The sequence below is a fragment of the Carettochelys insculpta genome, chromosome 16 (assembly GCF_033958435.1).
Source record: "Carettochelys insculpta isolate YL-2023 chromosome 16, ASM3395843v1, whole genome shotgun sequence".
Classification (NCBI taxonomy): Eukaryota; Metazoa; Chordata; order Testudines; family Carettochelyidae; genus Carettochelys; species Carettochelys insculpta.
This window is the reverse complement of record NC_134152.1, coordinates 36,956,264-36,972,724: the sequence shown is the minus strand read 5'-3', so window position 1 is coordinate 36,972,724 and position 16,461 is coordinate 36,956,264. Positions and strand designations below refer to the sequence as shown.

General features: G+C 42.6%; 1 protein-coding gene across 2 annotated transcripts in view; it reads right to left on the bottom strand.

Annotated features, from left to right (window-relative positions):
• The window catches only part of GRID2IP (Grid2 interacting protein), an 80,757-nt gene extending 65,093 nt beyond the window's left edge, over nt 1-15,664 (bottom strand). The window contains exons 1-3 of one of the 2 annotated variants that reach the window (XM_075011246.1): nt 15,574-15,664; nt 9,537-10,129; nt 5,272-5,426 (exon numbers count right to left, since the gene is read on the bottom strand). In XM_075011246.1, coding sequence (XP_074867347.1) covers nt 5,272-5,426; nt 9,537-10,129; nt 15,574-15,664 — 839 coding nt within the window. Of the gene's footprint in view, nt 1-5,271; nt 5,427-9,536; nt 10,130-15,573 lie in introns of those variants that run through there. The other variant, XM_075011247.1, reaches the window with a different exon arrangement.
• Between the last annotated feature and the right edge of the window lie 797 nt (nt 15,665-16,461).

The following is a 16,461-nucleotide window of genomic DNA, read 5'->3' as shown; positions in this document are numbered from 1 at the left end:
GGCCAGAGATAATCAGAAGTTCCACACACACCAGGAGCAGCAGATGAAAGGTGTCAAGCACGGATGGGTACGAGGCGGCTGAGCCCAACTCTCAGGCTTGTTTGAAAGGTGGCCAGAACCTCATTAATTATTCACTTTTTTCTCCTAAAAGAAACTCCATGCAGAAAATACACATGGTAATATGACAATACCGCCACTTGAAACACGGGGTGATGCTGCATGAGGAAGATGGGCAAGAAGGGTTGTGAACTCCCATCACTTTCTTTGAGTTGCAGTTCCTTTTGCAAATGTTTCTAAGAGGCTGCGCATACAGGACAGTTGTTATGGCAACCGTAATATCTTACAATTCCACTGATTAAACAGGAATTGGAAAGCCGGACCCAGAGTGGAGCCAGATGGAGGCCTGATTCCCTAATGATCATCTCCAAGAGACAATAATCCCCATCATGTGAACTGCATGCAGAGAGCATCCCACTGTAAAACAGACCTGGCACTGCCTGGCCATGAAAAGAACGCGCAGCACCTGCTATACAGACTGTGGGCTCAAACCTGATCTCACAGCAGGTTAATGCCACTGAAATCAGAGTGTGACTGAGCTCCTGTGCATGCCTGTGCCATCATCAGCATGAAACACTCAGTCTGTTGAGGACCATTATATTAGCCATCATGACCATGGTTAATGATGTTACAACAGGCATTGCATAACGAAGTTCACAGACCTGTCACAACACTACAAATCCATGGATCTCTTAGGTATCCCGGGGTGGGGCCAGGCAGGGTCAGGGCATGCACCCTTTTGTACATCTATGGAGAGCTTGAGAGCACAACCTGGCCAAACTGCAGGGAACACCTTGTTTGAATACAATGAGTGACTAAGGAAGGCCAGATCTCTGTAACTACAATACACCCTTTTAAGGTGGCCCACGGCCCACCCTGCCAGCAGAAAGGAACGCCACTCAAAGCAACTGGCAGATCCCTGTGGCTCTATGCTCTGTGGAAGGTGGAGTGCTTTGTGTGCTGCCCCCTCCCCAGCAGACTCTCTCTGTTCCTATTGGCTTGCAGTGCAGCACAATTTCTCAATTCCCATTGGTCGGTTTCCAGACAAAAAGATCTGAGAGATTTTGGTGTAGTGGGGGTACCATGTGAAGCCCTCCCCCTTACTGTAGAGAGCCACATGAAAAGCCACTGGGATGAGGCCACTGGCAGGTAGAGAAGCCACTCCGACATTTTCCAGGTTCCTTTGGAATGAAGATACAGGCCCCTTTACCAGCCACTCTATGAGAAAAGGAGCTTCAAGGGCAGTAATTTTCCTGTGCAACCTTTATGTAGGGATTCTAGCTGTGCTAAAAGTGCCAAACCCAGGAAAAGCCAACTGCTGCAATCTAGTGTATGTATTAGCAGGAGGGGAGAGATTGAGGTACACCACATATACACAGACAGGAAGCCCCCTTGAGATGCAATACACACCCACCTCCTTTGCAAACACACAAATATATACCTTCCCCTTGGCATACACACACTACCTCCACTTTCCCCAGACACCTCATACCCCATCCCATCTAATCTACATGCACATGTAAGGAAGAAGAAAACACAGCAAACAGAACGCTGCCAAGGATAGTCTCGTATGGAACAATATTTAAAGCAAAGCAGACTTTTTTTCTTGACTAGAGGCAATGACACAGACTGTAAATGGCTCAGCACCAAGAGATCTCCCAGACTCATTATGTGTTTCAGCTGTGCTGGGTGTGAAAGCTGAGAGGAAATGCCCCATGGGAAACAGCAAACAATGAATTTGCCTTTAATTCAACACTGTAAAACAAAATTATCAAGCACAGAGCCTGCTTGTAGCCTTCTGATTCCCATCTCCCTGTCTACTTCTCCCCCACCACTAGGACTTCAAACTCAGAGTCAGGGGAACGGAAGCCATACTATCTGGAAATGTCAGGGCAAGGGAAGATTTCAGGTGCTTCTTTCTGTCACATAACAAAATTATTTTCCCATCCAGTTTTGAAAGGCAAATTATCCTGACAAGACCCTGTAGAGCATAGGGCCCACTGTTTTTCTCGAGACACAGAACAAGCACTGGGATGGCGTGTGACAGGTCTGTGTTGTAATTGCAGGCTTCACTCAGCTGTGCAGAAAGCTGACACTAGGGCTATCAAATGGACCAGGGCTTGTAGTGTGTTTACCAGCAAATTGAAAACCAGACCCTTTCAGAAGTCTAAAGTCAAGCAAAAGATCCCCGGATATGGGAATTTATCACTGACTTCAAAGGGCGCACAATCAGTCCCTGTTCATTCAAGGGAAACAATGGGTTTTTGTGCCGCAGATTAATTAAAATAGTGCTGTTCATCTGGGCATCAGAACAAACTGGAAGGAATTGAGAAAAGAACTTCATAGAGATAAAGGACTGGAGGGGCTGATTTATGAGGAGAAATAAACAGAGCTCATCACGAAAGACTGGATTCCGCACTGCCATTTGGATGGGGCAGCATTTCACAGCTTTACATGAGCGTAAGTGACAACAAAAAATGGAAGGCAGGGGAGAATGGAGCCAGTAGGTCTTGGACATAGGGTGGCATGAGAAAAGTCTACAGTGCTCATTCTCCTCTCTTTTACTTTAGCGTAAGTCAGAAGTTTGCCCGTTCACGTCAGTGGAGGTACATGAATATACAACTCCTACAAGCAAGTGCAGAATCAGGTCCCACAAGATTTTTAAGGGTGTAAACATCAAGAAGGGAAAGGAATTTTATAGACTCGTCCAGAAAGCCAAATTTTCTATTCATGGGGTAAAATTAAGCAAAGCAGAAAAACATCATGGCAGACTTGGCAGTGGTGTGCATTAGGTCACAAAACAGTCTCCCAAGGGATGTGGAAGTATTTGGGGCATCCAGACACATGGACAATGCACAGGAGACAGTAGAGAGGAATCCTGAATGGGGTGTGACCCAACTTCCATTTGTAATGTTCTGCTCTTCTAGAATTATATAGTCACCTAGTACAGGTTGAACCTCTCTACTCCAGCGCTCTCTCATCTGGCAACATCCATAATCTGGCATGATTTTAGTTAGCCAGACAACCACTTATCATGGGTGTGGCCAACTTTCCCGTGGTCCCATAAAGTTTGTTTACAGCCAACAGTTCTGGCTCTGTGTTCTGTGCTGTTCTTTACTGTAATTTACCACTAAATGTCTTCAAAGAGCTCAGTAAGCAGTGGAAGTGTTGGTAATGCTGCTAGACAAATTCTCTTGTTTGGCACCAGTCAGGTGCCAAGGGCTATAGCTACTTTGCAGCGCTACTTCAAAATAAGATATTTCAAAACAGCTATTTCAAATAACATGACCACGTACAAAATGCATTTTGAAACAGTATTTCCAGGTCCATAGCGCTATTTCAAAATAGTGCCATTGGAACCCATTATGACTTATTTCGAAATAGTTCTATTCTGTGTCCCAACAGAACCTATTTGAAAATAGCAATTTTCAAAACAGGTATTATTCCTCTCACATTGGCTATGGCTACACTACAGAGATCTTTTAAAAGAAGCCCTTCCGGAAGATCTCTTCCAAAAGAACTCCTTTTGAAAGAGACAAATGCTCTCTTTCAAAAGAAAGGGCAGGGATCGAAAAGACAGGTGCCATTGAAGACTACTCTTTCGAAAGACAGGCCCTGCAGAGCATTACCCATGTTTTCTTTTGCAAGAAGCTTTCAAAAGAAGGCGCTCTTCCTGAAACTGGAGCAGAAGAGTGCTTTCACAATGAGCACCGCATTCTTTCAATTTACTTTGAAAGAACACTTTTTGTGTAGATGCACCATGGGATCTTTCAAAAAAGCCACCTTCTTTCAAAAACTCTTTTGAAAGAACTTGCAAGTGTAGATGCTGCATTTCAGGGTCACCAGTTTCAGAATAATGCAGCTGGTATTTCGGTATTATTTTGAAATAACATGTGCATAGTCTAGAGGGGAGAGTCTACACTACATTCTCCTTTTGGAGGAGGAATGCACATGAGGGAGATTGAAAATGCAAATGAAGCTCTGATTTACAAATCTCATGCTTCATTTGCATACTCTTGTGCAATCGGATTTCCGAAAGAGGCTTTTCCACAAACGAAAAAAGATGTGTAGAAACCCTGTTTACCAAAGAACTCTTCTTTCTGAAACAATATAGGAATGATCTGCTGGCCAGTCTGGCAGAGATGAAGTCTTGCCTGCTCCCCCATACTCAGATTCACCTGCCTCACCAGCTTGTCAATTCACCACCACACTGACTGAACCCTGATTTATCTGTAGTTTTCTAATTCTGGATTTTGGTTTATTTTCTATCACCTTCCTTGGTTAAGTTCCAGACATACTGTAGCTAAGTTGGCTTCTATTTCTAATTATGTCCAAATAAAGGATCTGACTAAAATGCTGTTGGTAGATGGAATGACTCACCAAGGAAGACAACTATCCAGAACATTGTTGTGAACTTGAGGATGGGAGATTTCATCCCTCAGGCAACACTAGCCTCAACAAACATCCCGTCTGCAATCAGTTATGCATGACGCATGCCCAAGTGCTAGGCCACACATATCTAACCAGTGACTCTCCTACCTAGTGAATGCACTTGCCATGCAAATGTGTCCTGCACAATACTGTAGGTGGGATATGAACCAAGAGCCTATCTGAAAGCAGTGATTGTTGTAAGTGGTTCAAATGAGTGTGTCCTGATGAGCTTCACACTGGAAAGAATTCAGGCCTTCTGCACTGATTTACAACCCCCTCACTTGAGCTCCAGGACAACGTCAGTTAGTTGCAATCATAGGTCCATGGGGCTCCAGCACTGGAGACACAAACTAACCGGAGTTTATCTAATGTTGCACCCCAAGGTGGGGACACAAACACTAGTCACAGGGTGCTAGATTTTCTACTGAACTCACCACTGAACAGGTCCCATGGAGAACAATGTGTGAATGTCAATCTGTTCTTGCGCTATGTTGAGTTAGCCTCAGCTGTGAATTAGCAAAGCTGATCTGGTCTCATTCAGGAATCTGCTCCTCTGGGTAGGATTCAAGACAATATATTCTCAGCTGAGAGTCACTCTGCATGTCCGACACTTTGCAAATCAAGAAAGTGAAATATTTGTGGAGTGGATCATTGCAGTGAAAGACTGGAACTATCTCTGTAATTACAATCCAGTACCTTTCCTCAATATTCACTTCCACCACCTAGATGTCCCATGTATTAATTAGTTGTGTGATAATGTGATAGTTACTGATAGCTTTGTACCTGATATTGTCAATGAGGAGTTGATGGGATTCTTTGGTGAGAATCATGGAAAGGGTGTAAGCCAAGTATTCCACCTTCCGCTCTGCTGCATACTGTTTCAAGATGGTGAAAACTTTCTCTTTTACTTCTGGTTGATCGCTGAGAATTTCATCAACCTGTGAGGGAGAGGGAGCAAGATACACACTAAAAGAGGAAGAAACTGACATGAAACTCAATAGAAATACAAACATATTTGAAATACCTGGACCAACCCAAAAGAGAAGGAACAATTTATTTAAAAACAAACAATCCCACCCTTTATCCTCAAACGATGTTTTAGGAGACAGCGACACAAACTCAGGATGGCCTAAGACTTCACAGCTGTCATTTGTCACATGATTGTCAGTGAGAAATTTACATCAACAGCAAGATTAGAAATTCTCCTACTTCATAAGCACAGACCCCCACACATGCATTCACAGATAACATTCATTTGCAGTGTAGGTCATACAACACAGTTGAACAGTTCCATTTCTACCCTAAAGCTTTAATTACTGCTTGATTACACAGAGTGACATTCTGTTGGTATTAATTCTTGAAAAGCTGCAGAAAAATTATGAAATTAAGTTTTGAGACGCTCTTGCCTTGGTGCAGAAAGTGGGAAGGGGTCATGTCTCGTACCCAGTCACTAGGGCGTGTACCACTGTTAGTACACCAAGCTTCGTGACTGAGATTATGAGTTCCCTTCTTCTACCTTAATGAAGAGTCTGGATACTATCCTCAGTGCATCTTAGCTAGCCTTCAGTCACTCAGTTACGCATACTCTGACCTACAGCAGACACTGGCAAGAGGCTCATGACCCTGAGAAAGGTTTGAAAGATCCTGTATTGGATATATAAATGAATGCGAGGAATCAACAGCTGAGTTCAAGGTCTTATTCTAGCCTCTCTATTACTACAGTTACCTAAAAGATTGCACCCTGCTCCACAAGCTGGCTTTGGAGCCATCTGCCCATCCTGGAACTGATCACTTCAGAGAGTTGACATAGTAGGCATATGTTCTCCAGATACAACAAATGCCAAGTGCAGAAAACTAAGATTTCCTTAGCTCCCATTCCTCTTTTGGTGCTCTTCCGTTGGTGGAGGATTTGTGGACCATGTAGTGACCCCCAAATGCAGCAGACATTACAAACGCTGGTTGGAACTAGCTGCCAGAGAACTCATTCCCTCTTTTTTCCAGCATAAGAAAGGGAATGCATTCTTCCTTAGACTGGGTTCTCACCACTCCACAAAAATACTTAAAACAAGGAGAAAATAAAACCCCTCTGAGAGTGACATGTGCTGGGTGACAGAAACCTTTACATAAGAGAAGGAAAAGGATTTGTTGCCTCCTGACCCTTGTTCCACTTTGGAGCTCTCCACAGTCACATCTCACAGGTGTTTCTAACCTACATCACAAACCACAAGGTACTTGCTAATTTGGAAAAGCCTTCACGTGACCACTGTTGAAATCCCCAGTAAGCAGCAGACATTTCAAGGTTATTAAATCTAGAGCAGTAAAGGCAGCAGTTACACAGGCTACAGACTCACATGCTCCTTCCTCTCAAGTGCCAGTGCAGGGTTTACAATGAACCTGGTATTTTCAGTGGGCCAGATCCTGAGGTCTCTTGTTAAAGATTTTCCTGAGCTAGGACATCAAGATTTGGCTCAAAAGAAATTACAAAACCTGGTCAAAAAACAGAAATTCTGGGTCAGAATCCTAGGTGCCCTCTACCACCTGCAGCCACAAATCCAGCAATACAGCCAGGTAAAGACTCCCCTGCCTAGAAGAAACCTTGGGATGGAGCACAGCTACCAAAGCATCTCCTGCACACATGCTCCAGATACTTTCCCCTCTCCTCTTTCTCCCCTCTTCCCCACAAAGACATGTGAATCAGTAAAATAGATTGGTGATGCATCTCTAACCCTGCAATTCTCAGCTGGGCCCCTGTGTTTATGCACATAGCAGGCACAGCATGGGCATTGGCAGGACAAGCTTCCCTTGCATTGTCTTACTGAGGCATATAAATGTAACCTGTAGAGGCTGTGACTTGGGATAAGAGGGATATTCCTTTTTCCATGTTTTGTTCCATCCTTGACCTCTATGCTGAGACTTCCAACAAAAGGGCCTAACGGTACAAACAACAATGTGGTCACCCACTGTTGGGAAGGGGATTGGGAACAATCACTTCATTCATTGCTCAGCAGCCATCAATCACTTGGCTTCAGTTTACATGGCAAATTTTTCAGGTCTTTTTCATTGTTATGATTGTCTGTATGGTGCCAATCAGGCACCTGGATGCTCCACGAATAGCAACAAGAGACAGTGTCCTGGAACTGAAAGGCTAAATATTGTTACTATGTCTCGGCAAAAACCCACCCCACCTCTGAAACACAGAGCTCAGGCAGCTACATAGCACAGGTAAAACTAGCTGCAATACATAGAAACACCACCAAAACATGATGAAGCACATCTCTGAACATATTCCTCCCTTCCACTTCTGTAGCTGTCCCAAGTGGACCAGACTGGAATCTTAAATCCAGTAACACAAAAGGAACAGATAGATCCTGGATCAGTGATTGAGACACTGGGAATGTTTGGGTGCAGATTTCAAGCCCCTGGGTCAGGAGTAGTTCAGGGACGACTTGGGTTCATGCCCACACCATGGCTAGCCATGACAATATCAATACTGCCACTTGAATCACCCAACCCCCTCTATGAGTGCTGTTATTCTAGAGACTCAAATAACATAATGGTCTCCAGATCAGTGTCAGAAAAGCCTTCTGCACACACCGCAGAGACCCCAGGGACACCACAAGCACCCTTAAACCTTTCAGCAGGTGACCAGAGTCTTGACCTAACAATGTTGTGAAGCAGAAGTGAGTTACTAATACATTCTGGGTAATGCATGCAGATGAGCTTCTGAAGCATCCCCCTAGCTTTTGGCTTATTCTATCCAAATCTGACACTAGCAGCTCTAACTGAAGAAGCATTTACTGATAAAGGATGAGTTTTATTACCTTCTGCAGTTTGTTGAAAATTAGTCTACTTAAAACTTCTGAGCCATTACACTCCCATTCCTATAACAGCAACCCACAAAGCTCTACAAACTCATTTCCACTCAAAACACTCAGGGGAGCAAGAGGCTGGCTGAACTGACACAGAAAAAGTGTGTATAGGGGTTGCTGTTTGCAAGCAGCACTGACTGACTAAAGTTACAAAGAGATGCAATCACATCTGCATTACTAAATCCATCTCCACTTCCATGAATGGCCCCGCTGACCTAGAGGGACAGTTGCATGCGGAAGAAGCATTTCCAAAATCACTATGCTTGCCTTATAAATTTAAATGACAATCATCCAAGAAATACTACAGTGGTGTAATCTAGTTCCACTAGACAATATAAAACAGGCCAACATCTTCATCCTTTTGCTGGTGCCCTATTATTGGGAGATATCTGTCTAACATGCAGTGGGACTGTCTTTGGAATCATAAATTAAAAGCATATTTGTGAACCCTTAATTTAAAGCTTGACTGAAGAGAGAGATCCTGCTGATAATGACACAGCTCTTCACTAATATCTTAATGTTTATCAGCTTGGGGATCAACAAACCCAACCCGGTGATTTCATAACTGTATTTTAAAAGGTTACTTTGAAATGGAAAATCTGAAGATTAAAGAAACAACCCTGATCAAATTTATAATTAGCAAGAGGTGATGAGTGTGGCAAATTACCCACTGGGTAACCATCAGGAACACAATGAAGCTGTAATTACTTTGATTTTTTTTCCTTTGCTGCAAAGTAAGAGCTAATTTTTAAAGGCTGATATGATAAAACTTTAAATGGATATTTAGATACTGAAAAGAAGGGTATCTAGCCTTATAGATTATTGCTTGAAAATAGCTTTGCTTTAATGGTGAAAAATTAAGATGATTTGGCTCTTCTTTTCTGCCTTCCATCCAAAGGTCTCCAATACCTTTGCAAGCATTCATTCTCACAACCCTCACCTGGGGAAAATAAGGCACAGAACGGGGGAGTGACTAGCCTGTCATCACCATCACATCGGTCAATGGCAGAGCTGGAAACCGAATCCAGGAGTCCTGATTCCACTCTCACTAACACAACTTTTATCCTAATGTAACTCCACTGACTTCTATTAGGATCAAACTGATTTGCATAGGTATAAATGAAAACAAAATCTGGCCTCAAATCTCCTGATTCCCAGACACTGCATGCTTGGCTTTACCATCTTGCTGAATTCCTGAGCCTTCTGTTTCCTCTCTTGGTGGATGGCATCAGCACTCTGGATGAATCCCCGTACACTGCTGCTAGCCCATCTCTGCACCCGCCCAAGCCGCAGCAGCCCCAGTTTCAGAGCTTTCCCTTGGCAGGATTTGATCATGGCAGATGCTGCTTCATAAACCGTCACTGGTATCCCATTGACTTCCAGCACATAATCTCCTGGTTTGATTCCACATCCAGAAGCAGGGGAGTCTGGAGTCACACTCTCCACTTGCAGGGGGTTGCCACTGTTACACATCAGGCTGAAACCAAACCTTCCATCAGGGCCAGGCTTGATATCCATCCGCTGGATGCGTGAGACCACCCCAATGCTTGGAGGCACATTCTCACACTGTCTCGCAAGGTTGATGAGAGTCTCACAGCTCATGGAGGAAACAAGCTGTCCTTCTATTTCCAGGATCTGGTCTCCTGGCTGAAGACCAGCTACATGAGCACTGCTGCCCTCTTCTACTGCAAGGATGTAGCAAGGACCATTTCCACTTATTTTAAACCCAAAGTCTTCAGGCCACCCCTGATTGGTAGCTGGCATGGTTGTAACTGGAAAAAGGAAGAAAAAAAGTTTTGAAATTGTTTCCCACACAGTAAGCACATTATGTCTGGCTGGCATTATTTAGGTAGGATACTGTCAGGTGGGAATTCTAGTCTGCTCTGTGTTCTCATCCATCTGGAAAGGAAATGCCCATGACAGGCTATGGCGATTTTTTTTATCCCTCCCTACAAACTGCTCCTTAACCTTCTAATCTAATGCTGTTAGGGGCACTAACTTAATTAGGGAACCAGAAAGCAACTTTAAGTGATTTGGCAGGCCTGATCCTTAACACAGTGTGAGCCAGTACATCCCTTGTCCAGCCTGTCTGTTAAATGTCAGTAATCTCACCCCTTTCCTTTGGAAGCAAATAACTGTAATTTACCCACAAGTAAAACCATTGTTTCATATTTCTGCTAATTCACATTAAAAACCAGGTCACACAAATGATTGAAATGAGATCACTACAGGGGTCAGCAACCTTTCCGAGGCAGAGTGCTGAAATTTGACATTTTGACCTCTATGTACAGTCCAAGTGCCTGTCGTACTTTTTAAAGTCACTAATAGTTTTGCTTACAACAGCTTCATTAATAAATGAAGATGCAGAGTTTTCCCATTTAAGCGGTAGTTGGTAGAATTAGCTGGTCTTTTGTTAATCCAAGCTCCCAGCTGCATGGGGGAGGAGAGGCGGGGATGAGCTCCCATCTCACTTGCCAATGAAAATCAGCTGATGTACTGCTCTCGGCACCCCGCCAGGGGTTGCTGACCCCTGGATTACTATAATAAATATTTCTCATTACCATAAGCACTCCAAAAGCAACTGTATTAGAATTTGCCAGACCCTCTATGAACAGCTGGGCTGAGCACTCATGGGCTTCACATGGGGGAGGGGACACTGCACTCGTACTTATCTGGCCAAGATGAGGTAAGCTGCAACACCCTTTATTCAGCACTGGTCCACTTCCAGTAGAAAGAAGAGTAAACCCAGAATTTAAGAAGAGGCTGTTTGAAAGAACTGATTTGTGAGTAAGAAGAAAGAATCTGATTCCACATCCATTGAAGTCAATGGTGTGATTCTGGCAGGCCAGGTGCCAGCTCTTGCTCAGGCTGCAGGCATGACAAGAACTGATAACTCACAGATGGAGATGAGACCAGTTCACTTAGGTGTTGCTCAGCATAGCCATTGGCCTTATAAAAATGTAGTTTGTGCTTAGCATCTACAGAGTGTTTGTAAATTGATGCATGCATTTATCTTACTTGTAATGTCTATATGCCATGCTACCAACAAATACATGAGTTTTGTTTTACAACTTTGAAAATATTTGCTCTAAACTTTGAACTCAGATAGGAAGGGTATTTCTCCCATCCAAAAGAACTATTGAAATCACATGAGCCATCCAGGAACATCCTGCACACGTGACTAGATCCATTGTTTACAGTCAAGCTCTTAGGTATAATCGCATTTGCTCTGATCCAACTGACAGAGACCAAAAACTACAAGAACTTTACCAAATATTCATAAACCTGAACTACCCACCAGAAGAAGTAAAAAAACAAATCGACAGGGCCAGACGCATACCCAGAAACCAGCTACTCCAAGATCAGCCCAAAAGAGCCAAGAACAGAACACCACTGGTCATCACTTACAGCCCCCAACTCAGACCACTGCAGCGAATTATTAAAGACCTACAACCTATTCTTAATCAGGATGCTACACTCCAGAAGGCCCTGGGTGACATGCCTGTTCTCTCCTACAGACAACCTCCCAACCTCATGAGGATCCTCACTAACAGCCACAGTCTATACCCCAGGAACACCAGTCCTGGAACCTTTCCCTGCAACAAAGCCCGCTGCCAGCTTTGTCCACGTATCTTCTCTGGAAATACCATCACTGGACCTAACCAGGTTACTCACAGAATCACGGGCACTTTCTCATGCTCCTCTACTAACATCATATATGCCATCATGTGTCAACAATGCCCAGATGCTTTGTATATTGGACAGACTTCTAACTCCCTTAGACAAAGGGTCAACGGGCACAAAACAGACATTAAAACACTCCAGATCCACAAACCAGTTAGTCAACATTTTAATGGAATGGGCCATTCTGTCAGTGACCTCAAGGTATGTGTGTTACTGAAAAGAAATTATCACTCCTCTGTAGAAAGGGAAACGGATGAATTGACATTTATATTCAAATTCGCAACATTAACACATGGTTTAAATCGAGATGTGAACTTTCTGAGTCACTATAGGGGCTCGTCTGCATACTTAACTCAATCTAATTCTTGATCTTTCCCCCCAACCCTCCGCTCTCTGATTTGCTCACCTTGATTATCTTTTTCTGATTTGTCCTCCTTGCTTACTGTTTTTGGTTCTCTGTGTCTTAAATATTGAGTCTGTTCTGGTCTGGATATGGTCTGAAGAAGTGGGTCTGTCCCACGAAAGCTCACCTAATAAACTATTTTGCTAGTCTTTAAAGTGCTACTTGACTGCTTTTTGTTTTCATACAATACAAATAGTTAGTGAATGGCCCTAAAACACCTGGGAAATGTAAAATACAAGAAAGCTCATCCCATGCCCTTGGAGGCTGAGTGTAGGAAATAAAACACAGATATAGGAAAGTTTCCATCCTTTGCTGTTTGAACTCTCACAGGCCAGAGACATCAAAATGAAGCCAGAGTTCCCCTAGGGCAGGAGTCTACAAACTGCAGCTCTGGAATTTAAGGACTTCTTTGTGGCTCCCTGCACTATAACTGCAAAGTAAAACAAACAAACAAACAAACCCTCCTGATTATTTTCAATAAATCGTGAACGTCTAAAAGCCCAAAAATGAATAATTCATATCTAAATAGCAAACAATATATGATCTCAAGATGTTGGATAACTCCCCCAATGTCCCTCAGAGATAAAGATCAGGAAGACAGTAGTACAAATACACATGTGAAGTGTAAGGACGTAGAATATGTAAAAAGTTTGCGAATGTCCTGCAGTAAACATGTATCGCATTACAAATGGTTGTGTGTTCACTGTTCTTAAAATAAGAGTTATAAAAAGTGTGGTTTGACGTTATTTATTTATCAAGGACCATCTCATATTCACATGCATTGCAGCTCTTGAATTCTTTGAGTTTTTACCAAATTTGAAAAAATGGCTCTTCTTGCTATTTTGGTTGCCAACCCCTGTCCTAGGGCTATGCCGAAGTTCAACGTGAAAGAAGCTTGAGTTCACCCATTACTACAACTGTCACTCTTAGAATTTGGATTCCACTCATTTGTACAAATATGTTTGTTTGCTTTAACCTGTAAAGAATTCTCTTCCTTTTACCAGTTAATAAAACATTAGAAAGTTTACTACAGTATTTGCTAAAGGTGTTGTCTCTGGTGTAAAATCTGGGGTACCAACTGAACTTAGGTATGTGACCGGTCTCTCGTGATTGGAAGCAATCTGAACATTTTGTGATTTTTGCTGTAAGTCACTGTTTATCACTACGTCCAGTTTGCCTGAGCAGCAAGAGAGAAGAGACTAAGGAGACTGTGTCTCCATGATAAGATTGTCATAGTGATTCAGGAGCTGAAATGTGTTACTGGCTTGGTGAAATATAATGATAGAACATACTACCAGTATCTGCCCTCTTTCTGACAGTTGTCCCTGAGGCAGGCACTCCAGATTATAAGCCACTCCAGGCAGCTTGACAAATGGAGAAACTCCTATTGACTTAATGGGGAAGACCAAACCACAAAAGAAGTGTCAGGTTCATCAGCCATTAGTAGAACCATGGACAGATACAAAATGTATATCCGCATTTGTATCAGCAAAAATGAGCTGTGGATATCTGCACTGACCTCTGTAGATATGTATACCATGGATATGAAGTGGACATCTGCAGATCTACAGGGTTCTAAATACAAATTTATATCCGCAGCTGCAGGCATGTCTGTAAAAATGAGACATAGATATCTACACTGACATCTGCGGATAGGGATACCTGCGGATATAAATCAGATAACCGCAGATTTGCAGGGCTCTTGCCATTAGGGTTAGTGGAAGAAGACATCTTTAAGGGGAAATGGGAACATGTAGTCATCAAGGGTTCTTTAAACACTCCAGAGCAACGTCCATCCTCAGATCGTTCGAAGCTGCACTGGCTTCACTAAATAATTTCTAGGCACACCTATTAACTGTCCTTTGATACTTGCTAAGTAATTTGCATGCAGATTCATCAGTCTTTTTTGATCCACCCTCTCTATGAAGACCTTGTTTACTCTCAGATTTATTTATTATGCATTATTTAACACACATTCAGCATGTCTGAAAAGCTAATGGAGACAGGATCCTTGCAATCAAAATATTGCAGAGGAAATAAAAAGCATTTTGCCTGAAGGGACTGGATAAAATACTTTATGGAGGCTTAGACAGAGAAGGTGGGTGACATAACATTTTATTGGTCTAACTTCTGTTGGTGAAAGGAATAAAAGGAAATGGTCCAACAAAAGATATTCCCTCACCTACTTTGTTTCTCTAATATCCTAGGACTGTTACAATTGCAGTACATAATATTTATGGGGGCTTTTTAGTAAAAAAGTAGCTGTCTTCTGCTTTTGCATGCATGGTCAAAATACTACTCCTGTCCATGCTAATCATCACCAGAAGAAGCCTATGTCTGAAAGAAGCCATGATATCATCATTTCAGTTGTTTTTCCACTCAGTTGTTATTGGGCCAGATTGACCCAACTAATTCCAATTTTCATGACAAAATTGTTTTCTCTTCTCACTTAATTTCTGATGAGCCTGCCTCATATTTTATCATTTGGTATTCAGCAAGAGATTAAAAGATTTTTAATATCATATTAAAGTCAAAGTAATTGAAAGACAAAAATCTCTAACCTTCTCTTCGCAGGGATGACAGGGAGCACCTTGTTCACAGGAAAAAAGGACAGTGGTGGTGGTGGTGGTGGTGAGATCCATTAATAGAAACCTATATTAATAATCACCATCTAGATCTGCTGCTACAAATATCTACTTGTCTTTCAGAGGAGTATTAAAAGAACTAACCAACAAGCAATAATTAAAAGAGAGACATAATAACTGTCTGTGAGCATTGGACAGTTGAAAATGTCCAGAAGAGAATGGAAAGTGCTCAGGGTAGAATAAACCTAGGATTAATTGGGTGAAATTAAGCAAAGGAAATTTTAAACCGAATATCAGATCTATTAGTTTCTGAAGTGAACTCTGCAACAGAAGTTTGGAGACCCCAGAGAGGGGCTATACAAGCAGGAACAAAGACAGTTGTCCTTCAGGATAGCCAGTTGAAATGAGACTAGGCAAAACACTGGTGACTATGTACTAGAGAACAATGCTGCCTTAGCTAAAGGGAAATGGACTAGGTGACCATCTACAGGAGGTCTTTTCTAGCTCTAGCTTTTAAGAATCTGTGATATGAGAAAAGACTTACAGAAATCTGTGGCCCTCGGAGGCAAACCAGCCAGGCTGTCATAAAGGGCATATTTGTATCCCTGAAGTTTCAGGATTTTCTTCATTCTCATCTGTTCCCTTCAGATGCACATATCACTGATACACACACGTTTGTTTTACTCCTTCAGGCAGCTTGGTCTGATCAGCCGCTGTATCCTTGTCCAGCATTCAAGGTGCACTTCACTGGGGAAGAATAGCCTATATGCTTTTTGCAAAACACTTATGAAAGGCACCTTACTGGTGAAAGTGTTGCAATCAACAATATAAAGAGAGATTCATTCTAGCAGAGTTTCATTTCTCCCAATTTACCACAACAGTCTGCCACTAAAATGACCTTCCAGTCTCCTTTGAACAGAGGAAGTCCCCCTGAAGATGCTGTGTGTCAGCTTCATGCTTATTTTTTCTTACCCTGTTTAATCTGTCACCCCAAAGAGAACTGCAGATTGATTACAGTGTTAGTAATAGCTGTCTCACCCTGACCTGAAACTGAGGACCTACAGATGGAATTAGCATCTGAAAGGACTTAAAATGGATTAGAGTCCAAGCAAGGAAATCTGCTACCCACATGAGCAAATCAAAACAGACAGGGAGGAGATGTCAAAGCAGCAAAATACAGAGCAATAGAACGGCCAGGAACTAGCTCTGGTGGGGAGAAAATCAGGGATATTGTACTGGGTAGGAATGTATCAATACACATCTGGAACACAGACAAGCAAATCCAACATTAGCCAAGATCTAGGGTAAACAGTGTGTGTCTCCTGTCTGGGAATGGCTGACAGAGTTGGACACAGAGAGACAGAAAGGCAAGGAAATGTGTGATCTAATGGACTGAATATTAAACTGCTGTCTTCTGATTTCCTCCTTTGCT